This window comes from Muntiacus reevesi, chromosome 5 (assembly GCF_963930625.1).
Source record: "Muntiacus reevesi chromosome 5, mMunRee1.1, whole genome shotgun sequence".
Classification (NCBI taxonomy): Eukaryota; Metazoa; Chordata; class Mammalia; order Artiodactyla; family Cervidae; genus Muntiacus; species Muntiacus reevesi.
Window position 1 is genome coordinate 35,862,458 of NC_089253.1, and position 21,573 is coordinate 35,884,030.

The 21,573-nt window shown below is 54.3% G+C and overlaps 2 protein-coding genes across 3 annotated transcripts; one reads left to right on the forward strand and one right to left on the reverse strand.

Annotated features, from left to right (window-relative positions):
* The first annotated feature begins 3,438 nt into the window (after positions 1-3,438).
* CCDC86 (coiled-coil domain containing 86) lies at positions 3,439-11,784 on the forward strand. Its single transcript, XM_065937430.1, has 4 exons — positions 3,439-4,293; positions 8,752-8,881; positions 10,631-10,705; positions 10,884-11,784. Exons 1-4 carry the CDS (start codon positions 3,554-3,556, stop codon positions 11,001-11,003), a joined length of 1,065 nt encoding a protein of 354 aa, XP_065793502.1. The 5' UTR covers positions 3,439-3,553; the 3' UTR covers positions 11,004-11,784.
* A 5-nt stretch (positions 11,785-11,789) lies between these two features.
* Positions 11,790-16,732, reverse strand: PTGDR2 (prostaglandin D2 receptor 2). 2 transcript variants are annotated; one of them, XM_065937428.1, is made up of 2 exons: positions 16,633-16,732; positions 11,790-14,301 (listed from the first exon to the last, which is right to left on the reverse strand). In XM_065937428.1, the coding sequence occupies exon 2, from the start codon at positions 14,291-14,293 to the stop codon at positions 13,073-13,075; it is 1,221 nt and encodes a 406-aa protein (XP_065793500.1). In that variant the 5' UTR covers positions 14,294-14,301; positions 16,633-16,732; the 3' UTR covers positions 11,790-13,072. The 2 variants fall into 2 exon arrangements, with proteins under 2 accessions (XP_065793500.1, XP_065793501.1); XM_065937429.1 differs by lacking the exon at positions 16,633-16,732 and adding an exon at positions 14,918-14,932.
* Between the last annotated feature and the right edge of the window lie 4,841 nt (positions 16,733-21,573).

Below are 21,573 nucleotides of genomic sequence, written 5' to 3' on the forward strand. Positions count from 1 at the left end.
GGTGGGGCGACCTGACACCCAGCATCTCCCAGTAAGCCGACCAGGATCACTGTGAGTAACCAGTGAGGGAGGCCCATGGGAAGGGCAGTTGCAAGGCAATGAAGCTTGCCAGTTCTGGAATTGCAGTCCTTGCTCCTTGATGTAGAGTTATGTGACTTTAGGCAAACACCTTAGCTTTTCTGTGCCTTGGTTCCCTTACCTGGATAAGGGAGATTTACTCTTAAGAGTTCTGGTTCTGCAGTCAGAAGCCCACATGTAGATCCCACCTCCACCATTTCTCTGCTGTGTGACCTTTATAAGTGTTCCAGCCTCTCTGTGCCTCAGCTTCTTTATCTGTGAAATGGGAGTAATAACAACAGCACCTGCCTCACAGGGTGATTATAAGGACTAAATGGGTTTGTACATACAGTGTGCTAGAAAGAATGCCTGACTCAATAATTGCTTGCCCCAGGGTTTTTTGGTTGAGTTTCTCCTTAGCCAACTCAGGGACAAGGATTTAAACGCAAATAGTCTATTCAGAAAATGACGCCAGCAAGCCCTTACAAGGGAGTGGGAAACTGAGGTGGGGACACAGAAGAAACCAAAAGATGGTGGATAAATGACCAGGTTTTTTCATAAGAAATGGGGCTCAATCCTGCTCGAGCCTCTGGGAGACTGTAGAAGACCCACCCCTCTCAGCATCCTTTCCCCCAAGATTAAGAGGTTGGTCTGTCTGCAGCATAAAGACAGGGAGCACAAGAGAACACAGTCCCAACAGTGACTGGCATACCAAGCTTTTCTGAAAAATTCAGGAGTGTGTCCGGGACCCCTGCACACCATTTATAATGACAATGACAAACTGAACCCAGGTGGAAGAGAGGGTTCTGGGCCCTTAGTTCACTTGATGCCTCCATTGGTGAGGGGCCTCCTTACCTGATCTGAAAGACGTCTGTAAAGCATTGCCTGCTTTACACCCCATGGCAGGGATCTGAGATCGCCCTCTGAAGTAGTTTAAGCAGAACCAGGATATGATCCAACTGGCATTTGAGAGTGGGCTCTGCAGCTCAGGATGGGAACTCAGAAAGCAGGGAGAACGGAAGGGCCCCTGGGGTAGGGCGGGTGATATGTAGTCTCCTACACAGCCCTGGTGTGGATCCCAGTGGCTAGCCATTATGGCCTCCAGGCTGGGGCAGGGAATTTAAGGAACTGAGAATTGGGGGTTGGAAGAGCTGGGCAAAGAAGGGACTGGGCTGCTTCTGCAGTGGGGAGCTGCACTGCTGGCCTGGGGAAAAGCCTTGCTGCATAGACTTCCTCAGTCCAGCAGCAAGGGGACCGGGGATGCTGAGCCTGTGGATGGAGCCTCTAAGAGTGGCCAAGAAGGCAGGGACTGACACAGGATTTCAGTGCAAGGGTGCAACTATTTCTGACAACTTGGAAGAATACTGGTGAAGCCATGCCATCATCCTACTGTCAAGCGAGTTTATGCTCCTCGGTTCTTTGTCTCGTCACAACAAAGATTTGGAGTGACGGACATTAAAGATCCCTTGGGGTGTCACAGCTCTCGGGTCTTGGACAGACTGTGTTATAGCTCTTAGACAAATCAGTGTTACAGCTGTGTTACAGTTCCACTTTATTTAGAAGATAGCAGGAAAATCCATCTTCGAGGCATGAGGGCTCGTCGATTCAAAGACGTGAAGAGCAGAGCATCCTATCACGCGGGGTGGGAGAGGGAAAGAGAGAGAGAGAGAGAAAGAGAGAGAGAACGCCCTTTGGCTCCTGTTTTTTTTTCCCCCCATTTATTTTTATTAGTTGGAGGCTAATTACTTTACAATATTGTAGTGGTTTTTGTCATACATTGACATGAATGGCTCCTCTTTTTATATGTTTTTTTCTTCCCCCTGAGCCTGCCCTACACAAATTAGACTTAGTCAGGAGTGCTGTTCTACCTGAAGTCTTCACTCTGGTCCTCGGACCTTCCTTTGACCTTCTTTTGTTCTATTTTCATGGGCTTTTCCCTTCCTTGTCTTTAAGCTACAGCCATTTTGGACTCCTTTTCCATATTCTAACTACCTAACACTACCCTTATGGGAGGTAATTTCAAGAAGCTAACCTCACTGGGAGGCACTTTGAAAGCTGTCTGGCACGAGCCAAGGGGGGAGAGGTCTTAAGGGCTCCTCAGTCCCCTTTTTGGTCATCCAGGAACCTTGCTGGGTTTTGATCCTCCTCACCTCCTCTCCATTCCCGTCAAGACACCCAGGGCCCAATCTGCCACTCTCACTCCTGCTCTAGTGTGATGTCCACAGGGACACAGCAGGTGCGGGCTGTGCTCAGCACTGTAGCCCTTGGATGTCTGCCTGGCCTCTCGGCAGGCAGAGGCCTACTCTGGACAACTTCCCAGGCCTGTTCATAACTCCTTGGGTTAAAAACTAATGGTTTCCTAAAGAAGTCTCTGGGACAGCAGGGCAGGTCCCCTAGGAGGCCTGAAGGCCATCCCCAGGCAATTCCAAAAATACACTGGGAAAGAGCTGGAAGGCATGTGGTTGGGCAAGTTCCAAGATGTTCTTCCTAAGAAAGGCAAGTGCTGTGAGTAACTCAAAGCCCTCATCTGGGTCTCACACAGCAGAGGGGAGGAGGCAGCCTCACACGTTGGGGTAGGGACAACTATGTTGGCTGAAAGAAAGCTCAGAGATGATCCAACCTCTGTTTCTAGAATGGAGAGGACGTGCAGCATGGCTGAGCACCCAGGGCTGCCACAGGACAAGCAAAGGTGGTACATTTCTCACCAGTCCCTTAACATTATGTGTAAAGCTGACAGTGTGGCAAAGGGAGAGCCGTAGACTTTATGCTTGAGCACAGAATGGGAGAAGAGAAAGCAAAGATTACACTTTGTTTTCGGGGGGGGGTGGGGGAGCACCACTCAGCATGAGGGATCTTAGTTCCCCTTCAGGGATGAGGGATGGAACTCATGCCCTCTGCAGTGGAAACTCTGAGTCTTAACCACTGGACCCAAGGAAGTTAGGTGTTATATTTAACACACAATTCAGAACTTCAGAAATTTCCCACTTCCAGGATCCGCCAGCTACCACTCACTGGCGGTCAGGGGTACCCCGACAGGACCAAACTAGTGCAAAAGCATCCACATAACAAATGAGAAAATCGAGGACCCCTGTCTAATTGCACACGAGTGAGTTAGCGGTCAAGTTTCCATCCAGCCTTGCCTTCAGGTTCCCTGGATGTTTTCCCAATCCTCTTGCCTTCCAAAAACGGGTCCCTCTCTTCCTTTTTCTGCCTGCACATTTTCTTTCCCAGGAGACCAGGTTCTTAGGAAAAGCAACTGCGGGTCTTAATCTGGGACTAGTCAATCACAAGTAAATGCGCCAAAGCGCTTTGCGCATGCGCCTAGTGAGCCTAGGCACCACCACCCGGACTCCACCCACTCCCCTTCATCCATCAGCAACATGGCCTCTGCGGCAACAGCCTCTCTTGCCAGGCACAGACGTGGCGACTTTGACGTCATAGGACGGCGCCGGTAGTCTCGGAGGCTGCACGTGGGCTCGGAGTTGGTCCCGGAACCATGGATACCCCGCCGAGACGCAGCCGCCGGCTGGAAGGACTAAAGCCTGAATCTCCGGACAACCCCACCTCAATTTTGCGGGTGAGAGGGGCCCTTGTGGAGTTCGAGTCGAACCCAAAAGAAACGAGGGAGCCTAGGTCTCCACCGGGCCTGGGATCTCCCAGTCGTCAGCCGGAGACAAGCCCAGGATCACCCAGTCTGCGGAAGGGGCCAGCCTTAGGGTCCCCTCGAAAGCAGCCAGAGCTGGACTCAGGGTCCCCCCAGAGTCAGCGAGATCCAGGCCTGAATTTTCCCCAAAGTCAGCCGGAATCGAGTCCTGAATCCCACCTACTTCAGCCAAAGCCAGGTGAGGAATCACCAAAGTTCTCCCAGGACCAAGGAGACGCGGACTCGGAGTTGCCCAAGAATAAGGAAGAGCCGACCCCGGGGTCCCCTCGACGTCAGCTGCAGCAGGACTCAGGATCACTAGAGCCTTTCCACGGTCAGAAAGCACCGGGTCCTGAGCCCTCGAAGCCACTGCAGGAGCTGACACCGCGGTCGCCCGGCTCCCCACGGGATCAGCATGAGCCGAGCAAGCCACCTGCAGCTGGGGAGCCGGCGAGAGAAGGCCCCGCGCCAAAGAAGCGAGAAGGTTCTTCGGCCCAGGCCCCAGCGTCCAAGAAGCCAAAGGAGGAGGTTCCTGTAATCCCAAAAGGGAAGCCCAAGTCTGGGCGGGTGTGGAAGGACCGCTCAAAGAAGAGGTGAAGTGGGGGACAACTCGGTAGTATTGGGGTTTTGTGTGGTGCTGGGGCCTGGGTGCAGTCTGGAGATAGGTCATGGGTTAAAGAGAGCTCACATTAGTGAGAGTGGGGAGTCACACAAACAGGTCATTATAACCTGAATGTGGTAAAAATGCACTGAGATCTCAGGCAGGGGTGCCCTCAAAGGACCCCTGGATAGCACCCTCATGTCTGTGTTCATTCAGCACAATTTTATCCTTGTCTCCGCCCTCTCTAGAAATGGGGCAGAAGCAAGTGTACCAGCAAGGGAGGTCTTCATGGACCAACATCCATTACAGTTATTTGCCTTTTTTATAAAGGTGTTAATAAGCACCTAGTATAAAGGACGCTACTAAGCATTCTAGTACCTGTTGTCCAGGGAAAGGGCCTTTCAAACAGGGACCAGCATGCATCTTGCCATTTAATCTGCCCATCAGCTCTCTGAAAACAGCAGGCATTAGGATTATCCTCATTTTACATGTGAGGACCCCTTGGCTCAGGGAGGCTAAATGAGTGCTAGAAGCAGGACCTGAACACAGATCTGACTCCGAAGCCCGCATGAAAGCCTTTTATGTATGCTCTGTAGGTCCACCTTGCACTGGATTGCAGCCTTCTCTTTTTCTTTTAATTTTTTATTGGAGTCTAGTTGATTAACAATGTGTTAGTCTCAGGTGTACAGCGAAGTGATTCAGTTATACATATACCTATATCCATTCTTTTTCAAATTCTTTCCCCATTTAGGTTGTGACATAATATTGAGCAGAGTTCCCTGTGCTATACAATAGGTCCTTGGGGCTGTCCATTTTAAATACTGCAGTGTGTACATGTCAATCCCAAACTAACTATCTCTTCTAAAGGGTAGGCATGAGGTCATGTCTTTCTGTGCTAGAGGCAGTAAGTACTCTGTTAAATGCTTGTTGAATGAAGGAACAAAGAGGCTCAGCTGATTAAGGAAGTGTTTAGGCTGCCAGTAAGAAAAGGTCCTGGGAAATCCCATGGACAGAGGAGCCTGGCGGGCTACAGTCCATGGAGTCACACAAGTGTCAGACAAGACTTAGCAACTAAACAATAAAATCACCTGGCAGGCAGGAACTTGTGACTTGTGAGGAACCACGGGGAAGGCAGTGATTTTAAGGAAGAAGCAGAAATTTACTAAGAATTGACTGCATATCATGCTTTGTGTGCTAGGCCTTTTGCAGATGTCATATTGCTGAATCCCCTGAAGCCCAAGGCAGTGGGAATTATTCCCCTCCCCCATTAAATGGAGCAGAATCTAAAACAGGGAGTAATTTCCTACAAGTCACCAATCAGAGGCTTTGGGCTGTTGGAGAAGTGGGTGGTGGGACTGCCCCTCCACATCGATGCCAGCAGGTCCCAGAGGATATCAAGAAGTGAGAGAAACGGTATTTTGTCCCAGCTCACTGCATGAAACCCTTCCTGACTTCCTGTTGTTTGCCTTTTGTGCTCTAGACTTCTTCCTCTCCTCCGTCATCACTGAGCATCTCTCACGCTGACCTCCCCTCCCTGTGCCCCTGTGGGTGATGCTCCCTCCCAGCTCAGGGCCTTTGCACATACTGTTCTTCTACTGAAAGGCTGCCCCCCTGGCCAATCCCTGCTCATCTCTCAGGGCTCAGCTTAAACATCGCTCCTTGGGAAAAGCCTTCTTTTTCCAACCCAACAAGGGTCAAATCCTCAAGCTATGTGTTGTCATTTACCTTATACTCCTCTTTTGTTAACACCCCCACTTGCATAAATACTTGTTTAGTTCTGTGATTCTTGTGAGCTGCCAGCTTCCCCTCTAGACCAGAGGCTTCAGGAAAGTGGGGATTTACCTTTAATGGCTGGATTCCTCCAGAGCCCAGCACATGCTAGACACTGAGTTGAACAAATAGATGAAAAACAAAAGGTAGTTCATTCATTTAACCAATTTACATTGCATCGAGCTAGGGTCTGGGGGTAAGCATGACTGTAAATGAAACATTCTGGTTGTGAGAAATGGGTAACCAACACATAGTATGTCAGTAACAAGTAAAAGAGCAGAGAGTGTGGGCCGTTGTCACAATGATCGGAGATAACTTTACTGCCCGAGGATGTGAGCAGAGGCTTGAATGAACATATCGGAAAAGAGTATCCAGGCAAGGGTAACAGGAAGTCCAGAGGCAAGCCTGTGCTCCCATGATTGAGAAACAGTCCAGAGGCCTCATCAATGGGCAATGGGGGCGCCGTAGGAGGAGAGTGGTCAGAGGGGTCATAGGGCCAGGTCACGCGGGTCCTTGTAAGGACCCAAGTGTGCGACGGAGACATGGGAAGTATTGAGCAAAAGAGTGATGCAACCTGACCTCTGGGAGGACCGGTGTGGCCTGTGGAGGACCATTCCGAGGGCAGGGGCGAGAGCAGGGAGACCAGTGAGGAAGCTGCTGTGGTAGAATTAAAGCACCTTCAGAAGCTGCACCAGGCCTGTGGATAGGGGCCAGAAGGGCGGTGGGGTGGGTGTTTGGGATCTTTGAGGAAGCAGCTCTGGCGGTTGGTGAGTGAGCCCCAAGACTAAACGGTGGCGGGGTGGGGAGGCCAGCACCTGCTATAGGAGGTGTCCCAGCTGCGGGGGGTGGGGCTGGGGGGTTCAAGGGAGGCAGCCGAGGCTGGGAAGGCCCACCTCCCATGTCCAGGCCCAATGCCCGCTTCTGCCCAGTCCTCCCTGAGTGAGCCAGCTCCCATCTCTAAAGGGTGGATTCACTGAGCACCTACCATGTGCAGAGCACTGGGCTAAGTGCTTCTCGGGCTGAGAGCCACTAACCCTCCCACCACCCTTTGCAATGATAATGGCTCTCGTCTCCAGGTAACACAGACTCAGAGAGGCTGCCTGGCCCAATGTTACACAGGTAGTAAGTGGTGGATCCAGGCCTGCCTTCCTTCAATCTCCAGGTAAAAGCAGTGCTCTGAAACTGCACTGCCCCAGTGTCTTAGCCACCAGCCACCTGTAACTGTTTAAATAGCTTACAGTTCAAGTTCAAAATTCAGTTCCCTGGTCATCAGCCACATTTCAAATGCTCAGCAGCCAGTGTGACTCGAGGCTCCCTGATTGGCCAGCATAGATAAAGGGCGTCCCCACCGCTACAGAAGGGTCCCCTGACTGCTGCCCCGGGAGGATGCAGCACGAGTCCTGCCCGAGGCTCTGTGTGTCCAGCTCCCCTCGGCCTTGTCCCTTCGGGGGCCTCATGCCCCAGTCTGAGATGCCTGGCTGTACGGGCAGGGAGGGAGTCCATGCAGCAGGCCCTTGGGGAGGCGGAGAGGGAGTAGCGGGGGACAGGCAGAACTGGGGAGGGGGGAATCAGACTGAGGATGGACAGGCCTGGGGTCAGGGTCCAGGCTGTATGTGCCAGACTCTTAGGGAGCAGGAAGGGGGAGAGATGAACTGGAAGAGCAGTTTTGAGTCTTCCGGGGAGTGGGAGTGAGGCCTCCGCGTGGCACCCGCTGCAGCCTTCAGAGCCCTGCTTCCTGTGACCACATGGGCTGTGATATAGTGGACGTGGATAAACAGGAGCTCTGGAAAGTCAAGAAATTATTGAGGGAGGTGGCAAGGCCACTACAAAAGGATCTGCTGAGAAGGAAAGAAGGCCCGTGGGACACCTACACCCTAGGCTTCAAATCATTCAGAGAAAAAGAAAAGGGAGGGGCATGGTTGCAGAAAGCCCCAGGCCCACATCATCAGTCTAGGCAGCCCTCAGCATTTTCCTGGTTGTGCTCCTCATTCTTTCTTGATCCTCAAAGTGTTTCTCCTTTTTCCTGGAAGATTTTACAGCGTATCCTACATAGGTCATCCAAACGCTAGATCCTGGTGGTGTTCTTACAGAGGTGATCTCGCTCCTCCTGTGACCTTGTCACTGTCACTCTCTAGAATATCCAGGCTTCCCTGATGTTGCCTAGTTCCCACTCCGTATTCACCTTTCCCCTGCTGGGAAGAGAGACTCTGAATCACTGCAGGGGACTGTGAGCATCTGCATGTTCTGAGATGAAATGGGCACCTCGGTAGGGAGTGCACCCCACTCCAGAGGCGTCCACACCCAGGCCCCCTGCGCTTGGCCAGAGCAGTGGAACTTGCTAGCAGAGGCCATTTGGCCTGGACTCTTGATCACAGACTGCTCCTCAGGAGCAGGGTGACCCAGAGCAATTATTTAACCTCTCTGAGCCTTGGTCAGCACCTCTGTAAAGTGGAGAGAAAGGGAGTACCCACCTCAGGCACATAACCAGGGCTTCAGGAATGGCCTCGGGTGTGATCGGGGGCCCTGTCCTGCCCCAGGCCTGGACGGTCGACTGCCTGGGGCGCTGGCAGGTGGGGGAGGTGATTCTGACCGGGATCTGGGGGAGAAGGCCCAGAACTGAGAGGAGGGAGGGCACGGGGGCATCACACCGGCTCCTTGAACGCCCACTTCCCACACCCAGGTTCTCCCAGATGGTTCAGGACAAGCCCCTGCGCACATCCTGGCAGCAGAAGATGAAGGACCGGCAGGAGAGGAAGCTGGCTAAGGACTTCGCCCGGCACCTGGAGGAGGAGAAGAAGCGGCGCCGGCAGGTGAGGGGCGGGCCAGGCAGGGACAGAGCCGGTGTTGGCCGTAACAGGGGCAGGTGGGGAGAGGAGCTGTCCTCTAACCCAGAGACCGTGGAAAGACAGGGAGCCTGGCCAGAAGCAGAAGCGTAGCCCAGGACCCCAGGGTCGGGGAGCCCAGTGGAACATCAGATTTAGCCAGGGGCCTTATGTGAGCCCCAGGGATGGGAGGAGGCCCAGGATGAAGCCCCCTGGGCCCTCACTGGTGATCAGAGCATTCAGTGAGATGGGCTCAGGGGTCCCTGCCCTGGACCTGCTCTGATGGGAAGAGCTGACGAATCGGAGGCTTTATCCTGGGTGTTGTTGCCAGTGTCCTCTGAGACACAGCTCCCACACATCAGCAGAGAGGGCTGCCTGCAGAATCCTCCAGCTCCTCCCTGACGCTCAACCCAGGGCCACAAATGTCCCGTTAGAGGTTCACGCCCAACTTCTTTAGTCTCCAGGAAGCGCCAGCAGGCAGCACCCAGAGAGAGGGAGGTGCTGGTGTTGGTTCAGCAGGAGCAGAGTGATGAGTGGGACTTCACTCACCCAGGGGTCCCTGGGGCCCCCAAAGAGTCAGACACCTTGCCTCCAGCTTGCGGTCCCTGCCCGCCCCCAAGGGGAGAGGTGCGCCAGTCACTCAGTCATCTGTCCCCCGCCTTGAGTCGCCCCAGCTCAGCTCCTGTGGCAGAGACCCTACAGATGGTGTGGCTGCCACCGTGTACCGGGGCCTTATCTCGCTTCCTGTGTGGCCCTGGCTCCCTCTTGGGCAAGACAGAACCTTCTTGTCACCATCCCCTTCAGAGGTGCCCCTGCCCAGCCCCCAGCCCAGACCTTCCCCAGCCTCCGGGAGCTCAAGTATCACTTCTCCTTTCTCTCCACGGGCCCAGGCTGCCCCTTCTATCTTGAGTTGCCAAAGCCAAGAGGCCCCTGACCACACACAGCCTCGAGGCCGCCATCCCTGCCCCGGGCCCACCAGGCACAGTAGTCAGCATAGCCATTCCAGAGGAAGACTCCATCTAGATTCATCTTCTAAGTGTCCCCAGTGGGCCGGTACTGTTCCAAGCCCTGTGTATGTATTCGTTCATTTAGTCCTCAAAGCAACCTCATGTAATCACACCTTCACTTTAAAGATAGGAGGTAGAGGCCCAGAGCTTAAACCACTTGGCCAGTGTCACCCATTTAGGAAGTAGCAGAGTCAGGATTCAGACTGACCCAGATCGCTTTGGGGTCTCTTCTTTGTAGCCTTCGCCCTTCCTAGCCCTGCACTGGGGTGACCCTTGGAAAGCCAGCCCTCATCCTTGCCTTTGCATTCAAGGGGCTCGTGGACTTCAAGGAGGAGGGAGACGCTGAGAGGATGGAAATGAGGGGAAGGGCCAGCGATCCCTTCTCCCTGGGCGGCAGTTGATGAGGGGCGTGGTGCAAAGGACCACTGTCCATGTGAGCCTGAGCTTCCAGGTGGGGCACCACCCATGTCTTACACCTGATCAGGTGCCCACCTCCTCAGGCGGAGTCAGGAACTTCCTGCTACAGCAGGCCTCTGGGTGGTGGTCCCACGGGCACAGGGACAGTGCCCTCACTGGCTGTCTACCCCCACAGCACCAGGAGCAACTGGGAGCTGGGATAAGTGGCCCTTTGGCCCTCCTCCCTGGGAATTCTCTCAGCTCTCACTGCCTGGGAGACCGGGGCCGCCTCAGCGCCCAGACCCATACATACCTCCTTCCCCTTTGTGTCCAGGAGAAGAAGGAACGCCGTGCGGAGAACCTGAGACGCCGCCTGGAGAACGAGCGGAAGGCGGAAATTGTCCAAGTGGTGAGTGTCACCCTACCTGGGGGATGGGCTAGATGTCGGGTTCCAGACACCCTGGCGCTCCTCCATCATGGCCCCCTGGTCGTGCCATGATCCCAGGCCCCCGCGGTGACCTCCCTTTCCTTGGGGAATGGGGTGGAAAGCCTGGCCACACTGATGCCCTCCCCTCAACCATCCCCAGATCCGAAACCCCGCCAAGCTCAAGCGGGCTAAGAAGAAGCAGCTGCGATCCATCGAGAAGCGGGACACACTGGCCCAGCTGCAGAAGCAGCCGCCACAGCGGCCGGCCACCAAGGTCTGAGCTCAGGACGGCTGAGGCCTTCTGTGGCCAACCACCGTGTCACACACGGCAGCCCCCGGACCACTGGCCACCCGCCTCCGCTGATCCGGCACTCCGGCTCTGTGGCTCCCAAACGGGCTGCACCCAAGCTGGGGCTCTGAGCCTTCGAGGGCCATTGGGCAGGTCTCTGTGGAGCAGATGGATCCTGGAACTTCCATCCTGGAACAGAGACTGGAAGACGGAAAAGGGTCGGCCCTCTCCTCCCCCCTACTCCCGACCACTGCCCTCTTCTCTCCAAGTGCCTTCAAACTGAGAAGAGTAATTTCTGCTTCCTCAGGGAGCTGAAGACTGGAGGGTGACTCCCCAGAATGTGTGGGCTCTGTCTCAGGGTCTTGGGTCCAACCCAGGCCAGGAGACCAGAAGTCAGGAATCCAGCTCCCTCCTGAACCTTTCCAAAGGCTGTTTTGGATCCCTCTGCAGCCCACTGACCCTGTCACCCAGCAGACTAAATCTAACTCCACCACACTTTGCAACACTTAAGGTTAAAATGGGGTGGGAGAGGCATTTTGGGGGGAGGATAGTGTCTCTCTATCTCCCCCTTTCCTGTCCCAGACTCTGCAGAAGCCCCCAGAAATCTGATTAATTCATGCCATCCAGTCTCCAGCAAAAATCTTTATTGAACGCCTGCTGTGTACCGGCACAATTGTAGGTGGCAGGAAATACAGGCCAAAGTCCCTGCCTTCAAGGAGCTTTCATTCTGATGGATAAAACATAATAAACAAGTAAAGTGTATTGTATGTCAGATGGCGCCAAGTGCTGAGAGAAGCAAGGGAGCAGGGAGGAGGGAACGTGGGTGAGGCATCGGGATGGAATGTCTGTTCAGTCAGCTGTCCATCAACTACTCCGTTTGCCTAGCGTGGGAATAAGTGAGTAAACACTGGGAGCCCAGCTGCAGGTGGTGGCACAGGGAGCCCTGAACCATGTCCCAGAAGTTTCTCACCCGGCTCTTCCATGGGTGTTCCATCAGCCAGATGTGTATTGCACCAGGCCTGGGATGCTGAGCTAAACAGGATAGTGGAGGTGCTGTAGTAAGTTACCCCTCACACCTGCCAGCTGAGGGTCAGAGCTGCAGCCCCTGTGAGGTCAGGAGGTGAGGGACGCACAGATCTAGGGGTTACCAGCATTGCCCAGAGAGCATCCCACGGAACTGAAGGCTGGCATATCAGGTGAGCTCAGAAAAAGGGCTGTGGTCTCGGAGGTTGCCAGGCACATTCAAACACTACAGACCTCAGTACAGATGCGCATTGTACTTTAACTAGCCCAGGTTTCCCAAACATTTGACCATAGCACCCCTTGCTTTTGCCATTTTGGGCAGTGCTGGGGCAGACAGATGGGGGCTTCCCACACAGCTACTATCTTAAGGACCTTGAGTATGGGGTGGGGGCCTCTTTCACATACTAACAGTAATTGAACAGGTAAATGCCAGTGGTTAGTATGCAGACCCTGTATGTTGGGCAGGCTATTTAACCTTCCTGCACTGCAGCTTGCACATGGTATCAGTAAAAAGTGGGGCTAATAGAACTTGACCCTCTTCCCCAGACAGATAAAGCCTATATAGGTCAGTAAATGACAACTAAACGACCATAGTGAAAAGGTTAGCCCCCAACAGCGCTTCCCAAACTTTTCCTCTCTCACTTTCAGCTCTAAAACTACATGACTGGTTTAATGTAAAACTCGACCCCACCCATCACCTGCTAAAATAGCTCCAGGGAGATGTGTCCTGTGTATCCACTGCCCTAGCTTGAGATGTCTTAGGGTTTTAGCCTTGCATTACTCTTGGGAGCTTGTTGGAAACAGAATTTCAGCCCCACCCTCCTCCCCTGCCCCTCCGCGCCAGCCCTCGGCCGGGCCAGCTCAACCAGACAGAATCCCTGGATGACTCCCGCGCAATAATGTTTGAGAAGCACTCTTTAACTCACTTCTTTTCTGAAAAGAATTCACTGAGTCACGTGGGGGAGCGATCGTTCCCAGCCCTTGCCTCCCGGGGAGAATGGAATGGTCCTGGGCCGGGCGATTCGGGTCCGCGCCTGCTACCCGGAGGTGGTGCTCAGCGCCCGGTTCAGGGGGCCCCGCTCGTCCTGGGATGGGGCGCGGTCCCTCTGCGGCGTTGCCGCGCGGTCGCCCAGCAGCCAGTCGAACAGGCGCGCGGGCCAGAGCACAGGCAGGCGGCGGCCGCTGCTCTCGGAGAAGGAGGAGGCTGAGGTGTTGGTGGAGGAGGCGCGGCGCCGGCGGCGGCTACTGCCCCCGGCGGCCAGGTCGCTGTCGTCCACCAGCACGCTCTCCAGCACGCTCCGCAGCGAGCGCCGCAGCTTGCGCAGCACGTCGGGGCAGGTAAACACGTAGAGCAGCGGGTTGATCACGCTGTTGATGAAGGCCAGGCTGGTGACGAAGGGCAGCCCGCGCCACACGAGCGGCCGCAGCGACGGGTTCGCGTGCGCCCGCGCCTCCATCACGCTGAACACGTGGTAGGGGCCCCAGCAGAGCGCGAAGGCCGCCACCACGGCCGCCACCAGGCGCACGAAGCGGCTGGACCGCCGGCGGCCGCGGTGGCGCAGCTGCGCGCTCACAGCCAAGTGGCTCGAGGCGATGATGGCCAGCGGCACGGCGAAGGCCAGCAGGAACTTGCTGACGGCCAGGGCCGTCTGGCGCGAGTCGCACGTGGCGTTGCGGTCCGGCCCGGGGCTCAGGAGCAGCACGTTGTAATAGCACATGATGCGCCCGTCCAGCCGCGGGATGGTGTCCCGGAACACGAAGTAGGGCACGGTGTTGATCACGGCCAAGAACCAGAGCGCCAGGCAGACCTTGTGGGTAGCGGCCACCGTGCGGTGGTTCTGCGCCCACACGGGCCGCACCACCTGCAGGCAGCGGTCCAGGCTGATGGCGCTGAGCAGGAAGCCGCTGGCAAACATGTTGAGGAAGAAGATGGAGGAGTGTAGCTTGCAGAAGGTGGTGCCCAGCTTCCAGGAGTGGCCCACGGCCAGGAAGTAGGTGAAGAAGGGCAGAGAGGCGGTGGCCAGCAGGTCGGACAGGGCCAGGTGCAGCACCCAGGTGGTGACCACGGTCTGGCGCATGCGGCAGCCCACCACGAAGAGAATGAGTCCATTCTCCACCAGGCCCAGCAGCGAGGCCAGCCCGTGCAGCAGCACCGAGACATGGTCCATGTAGCGGATGCTGGAGTTGCTGTGGCTTTGGAGGCGGCTCATCTGCTCCAGGAGGGGACAGAGCGGCTTCGTCGTGACGTTGGCCAACATGGTGGGCTCTGTGGCAGAGAGGAAGAGGCGCTGTAGGGAGCAGTTCTGGGCAACGGGGGACCCTGGTCAGGATATGGGACTTTGTCTAGGTTATAGGGTTGTTGGGAGAATTAAATGAATGAACAAATATATAAGCATTTCAGGGGCTGCCCTGGTGGCTCAGTGGTAAAGAACCCACCTGCCAGTGGGAGACATGGTTTCAATCCCTGGGCTGGGAAGATCCCCTGGAGAAGGAAATGGCAACCCACTCCAGTATTCTTGCCTGGGAAATCCCATGGGCAGAGGAGCCTGGTGGGCTACAGTCCATGGGGTTGCAAAAGAGTTGGACACGACTTAGCGACTAAAACAACAACAACCATATAAGCATTTCAAGCAAGAGTAAGCACGAAGTAAGCACTATATCAATGGCATTGTGATTAAGTAGATAGCCTAAGATCAATTGGAGAAATAGGTACCAAGGTCAGGCCATGCAGGACTCCCTTTTCCCAATCCCCAGAGCACTGGGGCATGAGTGAGGCTCCCCTAAAGGGCAGGAGGATTCAACTGGACTGGGGGATGGGACGGGAAGGAGTCCATGGCCTTAAGGGGTGCCCTCCCCCCACCCACCCCCAGCACCCCCCAGACCTTGCCTTCCTGCAGATCTTCCTGCGGCCCTTCACTCCCACAGTGGTGGCTGGTTGGGTATGTGGCTGCCAACAGTGGAAGCAACCCCCCCCTTTGATAGTTGAAGAGGAAATAAGATAAGAGCAGAGAGAGAGCTGGGCAGGAGGAACTACCAGATTTGGGCTCTGGAGGCCCATTAGGGCCAAAAGACCTCTTCCCTGTCCAGAGGCGGCCACAGGCGCTCTGCCAGTTCCAGGAAACCCAGCCTTGTTCATTCATTTATTCACTCACCCACACATTCATTCAACAGCCCTTTATGGAGCAACTATTTAGGTAAGCACTGGAGAAGCCAGCCTCTGGCCAGGTGTGCAGACATCCCAGAAGTGCAGACCCACAGCCTCATCAAGAATCCAGGACCACCCATAGTGGAGCCAGTGGAGATCAGTGAGGGCAGAGGAGGTCGGGATGGGAGGCTGCCTGCAGGAGGTCAGTAGGGTAGCAGGGGGAGGGAACTTGGATCGTCCTGGGCCCCCCACAACATGCTAGGAGCTGTGGTAGGTCCTTTATCTAGGTGTTCTCCTGCTCATGGCTCTAGAAGAAAGGGGCTGGTACTTCTCTCCATCCCATTTTGCAGATGAGGACACTGAGACTCAAGTGTTTCCATCACTTGCCCAGAATTTCCCGAATAACACAGGCAGGTGGAGAAATGAGAGTTTAGCACTCAGCCTGCTCTCATTCCTCTGCCTCTGAGCTCTAAGAGTGAGGTGATGGAGGAAAAAAAGAAGGAAAGGCAAGGCGGGGTCAGGGGGATTGGTCTTCAGTATCCATCTTTCCACAGGAGACACTTTTGGCCAGGATGCGAAAATCTACACCCTTCTCTGGAGACCACGGTCCTTCATAGGATGAGGGCCCAGGATATCAAACTAGAATTTCCTTGACAGGTGAGGCACTTGGAGCTGGGGACCTGCAGGTATGGGGGAGGGGTACTGTTGTCCCCGTGTCCTCCCTAGAACGCTCAAATTTCCCAAGTTCTAGAGTCTGCAGAGCAATTACATTCACAATGACCCCGTGAGACCCCCTTTTCCAGAAGAGGAAACAGAGATTCAGAGGAGCACAAGATCTTACCCAGTGTCCCTCAGCTGCCAGGGAAGGGGCCCTGCAAGAACTCCACTCCCAGCAAACACATACGTGCCAGCCCCTCCCTGTGCTGAAACATCCCTTTTAGCCCCATCTAAGTCCCCCGAGGATGCTGCAAAACATGTCCTGCTGTGCCCTGGGACCTGAGCCAGGATGGACCTTCTGGCTGATGGAGTCTGGCCCCCAGCCTCCCAGGATTTTCAGGGAGCCCAGCAATGAGAATCCTGTTTTAACAGAGGTCTGGGGGCAGAGAACACTAGGTTTTTGGTGTCAGAGACCTGGCTTTGAATCCCAGCTCCTTGATTTCCTGGCTGGGTGAACTTGGGGTCAGTTACCTTAGGACCCGCTCATGGAACCCTTCCACCCAGATGGCTCCTGAGTCTTGAAAGAGAAGCTTTAATGGTCTTTCACTGTGACTGCTGTCTAGTAATTACCTAAGAAACTGTGGTGCTTCCCTCTTCAGAGCAGTATGTCCCCTCCAGTCTAGTCTCTGCCATCCTAGCTGGTAAGAGCCCTCTCCCCTGATAAAATTATGCCCTCTATCCTGGGTCCATAGGAGGCACTGAGGCTGCCCAGCCCCGGGGCCACCATCTCCTTACCTGGTACAGAGGGCACACAGGATTCCAGCCCCAGAGGCAGTCAGCTTCTTGAGATAGACAGGAGGCAGCAAGCAGGCAGAGAGAGGCAGGGGAGGGAGGCTGAGGGAGGAAATAGCTGTCAGCCCCAGAGTCAGTGTGTGTGTATTTAGGAGAGGGGTGTGGGGGGAGGCGGGGACAGCTAGAGAGTGAAGTATTACACTGGTGTTCAAGTAACATCCATCTCCATTGATGGGAACTGGATGTAACTTCCAGCAGCTCAGCTTGTCATGTCTCTCTTTACAAAGGCAATTTTGCAAAAGCCCAGGGTCAAGTGTACGTGTACATGGAGAATTAGGCATAGGGCAGAAAGTGTGAACCCGTGTTCATTTTGAGAGTGGCAGGTGTATAGGAGAAGTGTGTCCTGTCCTTCTGTCCTATCCTGGACTGCCCTCCCCTGACCCCATCACCCTCAGGAAAGAAACTCATGTGGCTCCTCCCATGTGCCCAGGCAGCGCAGAGCCAGGGGTAGGGGCGGTCTGTGAAGTGGCCCCGAGGGCTCTATGGCCAGGAAGGCAGGGTGGGGCTGTGGTAAGAGCATGGGTCTGGCTGTCCAGGCTGCCCACAGTCCTAGCTGGGAGGTAAGCCACTTCCCCCTGCCTGCCCCTGCTTGGCCATCTGTGACCAAGAGCAACAGTGTCATCTCCCAGGCTGACCAGGTGCCCTCATTCACAACAGACCCAGCATACAGTAGGCGCTCATAAAAATCAGGTTTCTTCCCTCTGGGGGATAAATGGGTATAGGCTGTTGGGCAAAGGCAGTACAGCTTTTATTCCAAATGGGGTGGGAATTCCTTAGTAGTCCAGTTCTCACTGCCAAGGGCCCAGCCAGATTCAATCCCTGGTCAGGAAACTAAAAACCCTACAAGCCATGCGGGGGAGGCCAAAATAATAATAAAAAGGGCTGGATTCGGACCCCACGGATGAAATGATTGAACTCCTTTTGCTGACCAAGCTTCCTGAGGTCGGGGACTCTTCAACCTCAGCATCTAGCACCCAGGAAATACACAAAACACATTAGGAACTCAGAAAACCACCCCCGCCATAGGATTGACTCTAAAACTCTTCCATTTTTGGTACAGGCTTAATGTAGGGCCTGGCACTTGATAAATTTGCTGAGAGACTGCAGTCCTGAGTGAGGAATGTGATGGTGAAACTTGCTCAGTCTCATCCAAGTTGGAGATTAGCAAGAGCCTTGATTAAACAAATGACTAGCACTGGGGCAATGTCACCTCTCCCCTTAGTGACAGAGGGGCCCTGTCCTCTGAAGACAAGTGCCTACAGCCCTCCCTCAGCGGTGCTTCCGTTCCACTTTGGGGAAAGCACCTTCATCCTCATCCCACCACCACCTGACCTGCTGAGCACAGATGTCCTCTAAGGCCACGCAGGCAGCAGAGTGTGGCCGGTGACCCTGGGCAAATAACATCGCAGCAGTAAAATAGGAATTTTTTTTTTCAGGTGCTCCTTCTGCACAGCTCCTGCCCCAAAGTGGTGCACAAACTGCTCTTTGGACTTAGAAAGAATTCCCCCTGGGGCTTCCCTGGCGATCCAATGGTTAGGACTACATGCTCGCAATGCAGGGGTCCTGGGTTCGATCCCTGGTCAGGAAACTAAGATCCTACATGCCATGAGGCAAACATGAAAAAGAATCCCCCCTTTCCTCCTAAAGGCACATCTTAGCTCCAGGGCATCAAGCTTGGGACAGGGCCTTGCCCTCCTCCTGGCTCTGAGCCCTTCCTCACCCCCTCCACCAGCACATACCCTTGTGCAGTGAACACCCTGTACAACCTCTCCTGGCGGCCCTGCCAAGGTGCTTCTCACCTGAAACCCTCGCTTCTCTGATCCTTCCCCCATCTCTCCAGTTGAAGCCTCTTCCAGACCGAAACCCTCACTACTCTGACCCTCCCTTCCCCAACCCTCGTTTCTAATCCCGTAATCACTGTGGTGACTCCTCTCCCAACCATCTGGGGATGGACATTTTAAGAAAAGTTACTAAAACAAACAAGACAGTGCTCCAGATGAGCAGGGCCCTGAGGCATTTTCTGAACAAAGAGGCAGGGCTATTTGTTCCTGAGGGGCTATTTGTTCCATGGGGCTACGCTCCCACGGTGGAAACCGGCCTCCTGCCTGAGTCCCACAGGCTCCACGTGGAGGTTGCCTGGGCAGGATAGAGTTAGGGTGGGGAGCATGGGGAGAATGTGCCTTCTCTCCGGATTTCAGGAATCTCGAGTGCTGGGTTTCAGCACTAGGCACTGAAGAGGAGTCTCAAGAGTGGCAGGGGCTCAAAGAGGGGGCTCCCTGGCTGAGAGCAGAGGACAGGCACTCCCAGGAGAAGATGCAATCAGAAAACCTTGTGGCAGCCTCTGCAGTGTCAGGCCAGTGCTGCAGGCAGGGGGACACCCAGTCGGGCAGAGGGGCCCTCGTAGAGCCCAGAGCCCAGAGGAGAGTGAAATGACCAGGGCCTTCAGCTGGTAAAGAATCCTCCTGCATGCAGGAGACCCAAGTTCAATTCCTGGGTCGGGAAGATCCCCTGGAAAAGGGATAGGTACCCACTCCAGTATTCTTGGGCTTCCTTTGTGGCTCAGCTGGTAAAGAATCCGAATGTGGGAGACGTGGGTTCAAAGATGCCCCAGAGAAGGGAAAGGCTACCCACTCCAATATTGTGGCCTGGAAAATCCATGGAATGTATAATCCATGGGGTCTCAAAGAGTCGACACGACTGAGGGACTTTCACTTGACTTGGCAAATACACCAGCCCACCACATGTTCAGTGTGCATCAGAACCTCCTGGGGGGCTTGTGAAACCCAGATTGCTGGGTCTTCCACCCCTAGAGTGTCGGATCCAGCATGTCCGGGGACTTCCTGGGTGTTTCCATTCATGTCAAGTTCCCTGGGAGATGCTGACACTGCTGATTCTGCTAGGATGGAGAGCTTGGGGTCCTTGAATCTGGTGTCCTCAAATCTGGGAGCAGCAGGGTCCTGGTAGCATTGGGAGGGAGGGGGCTGTTCACTGACACCCCGCCCCCCAGGACCTAGAGACAGATGCAGCCACCTTCAGGCCACAGACCCTAGTCCCTGAAGCACAACCTTTTCCGTGACTTACAACCTGATGTCAGAGCCAGACAGAGCCAAAATCAGGTCCGTCTCCACATGAAACACATGTACCGCCCTGGAGGAGACAAGCTGGAGCCTAACAGAGCTCTGCCGGGGCTCTGCCAACTGTAGAAACGGTCTAGACTCCCAATGCCATCCTCAAGTCCTCTTGGAATCCAGTGCAGCACCCACCCATCCCCACTCCCTTCCCCGTGTTCCCAGCTACCCCATCCCCTTTGCTCACCTCTGTGCCTTTGCCTATGCTGTTCCTGCTGCCTGGAATACCTTCTCCCCTCCCCCACTCATCCTGCAGGGCCTCTTTCTGAGACCATCAGTGTCTCTGAGCTCCCAAGAGGATGCTCTTGGCATCAAGTATGTTTAACGTACAGTCAAGGGAATGGGCCGACTGCCCCCTCAGCTGTGGGGCCCGGCCCAGAAAGACTTTCTCCCTCTGGCCTGCCTTAGGAAGTAGGTTTTCATGTTCCTTTCTGACCTCTTTAAAGAAGTAATCAAACAGGAAGTGAGATGCATGACAGGAAGCAGGTGAGGCCTACCCCAGAACCCTCCAGCCCCCTGTACTCAGAAGGCCGTGGAGTTGACCACAGACAGCAGAGTAGGACCCCACCTGACACCTTGCGGAGGCCTGGGTGGAGCTCCCTAATGCCATCATCATACACAATGGAGGCTCAGCTCCTCATATGGCCAATAAGCCCCTGGGTGACCTAGCCCTGCCTGTACCTCCACCTTCATTTCTGCTTCTCCCTAATCACTTCCTAACATCAGTCAGCATTTAACACCACCTCGCCACACACTATGCATATTACTGTGCCCTCGCTTATGCTATTTGCTACCCGCTGTAGAACACCATTTTCTCCCTTGGCCTCTTTGTGAACTCCTATTCATCCTTCAAAACCCTGGCCAGAGGTTACCTCCTCTGAGAAGCCTTTTTTGAGCCTCTCAGACTCTACCTCCACATCCTTGCCTCACTTCATATATAGTGTAGCTTTGGCCTCCATAGTCAGTTTCACAGGTCTGCTCCCTACCCTCATCACCTTCATTAGCAACTGAAGAACCAGAGATGGTTTGTATTTTATCTCATCAGGAAAGCGAAGCAGAGGATCTGACAGGTGGGAGGGGTCTCAATGAATGTGAGCAAAAAATTAATCTCTAGTGTTGGAGATTAGACCTGAAAAGGCCCCCCAGCTCCTCATGGCAACCCGTCTGGACCCACTGTTACTCATGGGTACAACCTTGAGGACTAGTCACTTCCTGTTACTATTGTTGCAGAGAAGGAGCCAATTCTGACTCCATGTTGGAACTGTTTCTTTGACTTGCTTTTAGTTGCTTTTGTTATTATAATCATACAGAATGGCCTGCCTCAGAGCATCCTGCCCCTCTGCCTGACTACCTCAGTGCATTTGTTCAGAACCCTGTCCGTCTGGAGACGGCAGAAAGGAAGAAATGAACACATCCCCTGCCTGAGGCTTGCCATTCTAGGAGATGTCTGCAAGATTTATGGCCTTTTTACTTTGCTTCCTCACCTACACCCCCAATCTCTGATCTATAAAAGAACCTGGCATCCAGACCCCGATAAGATGGTTACCTTGAGGCACTAGCCTGCCATCTTCTCGGTCTGCCAGCTCTCAATTTAAGTCTCTTCCTTGCCTCAACATTTAATTTCTCAGATTCATTGGTTCATCATGCAGTGAGCAGAGTGAGCTTGGACTTGGCAGCATTATTAACTAATAACTTTCTCAGACCCATGTGTATGCCAGTTACTCCTCACCAAAAAATGGATATGTATATATTTTAT

Coding starts and splice junctions, on each gene's coding strand:
- CCDC86 (XM_065937430.1), top strand. CDS start 3,554: ATGGATACCCCGCCGAGACGCAGCCGCCGGCTGGAAGGACTAAAGCCT. Junction 4,294..8,751: donor AAGGACCGCTCAAAGAAGAG/GTGAAGTGGGGG, acceptor TCCCACACCCAG/GTTCTCCCAGATGGTTCAGG. Junction 10,706..10,883: donor AGGCGGAAATTGTCCAAGTG/GTGAGTGTCACC, acceptor AACCATCCCCAG/ATCCGAAACCCCGCCAAGCT.
- PTGDR2 (XM_065937428.1), bottom strand. CDS start 14,293: ATGTTGGCCAACGTCACGACGAAGCCGCTCTGTCCCCTCCTGGAGCAG.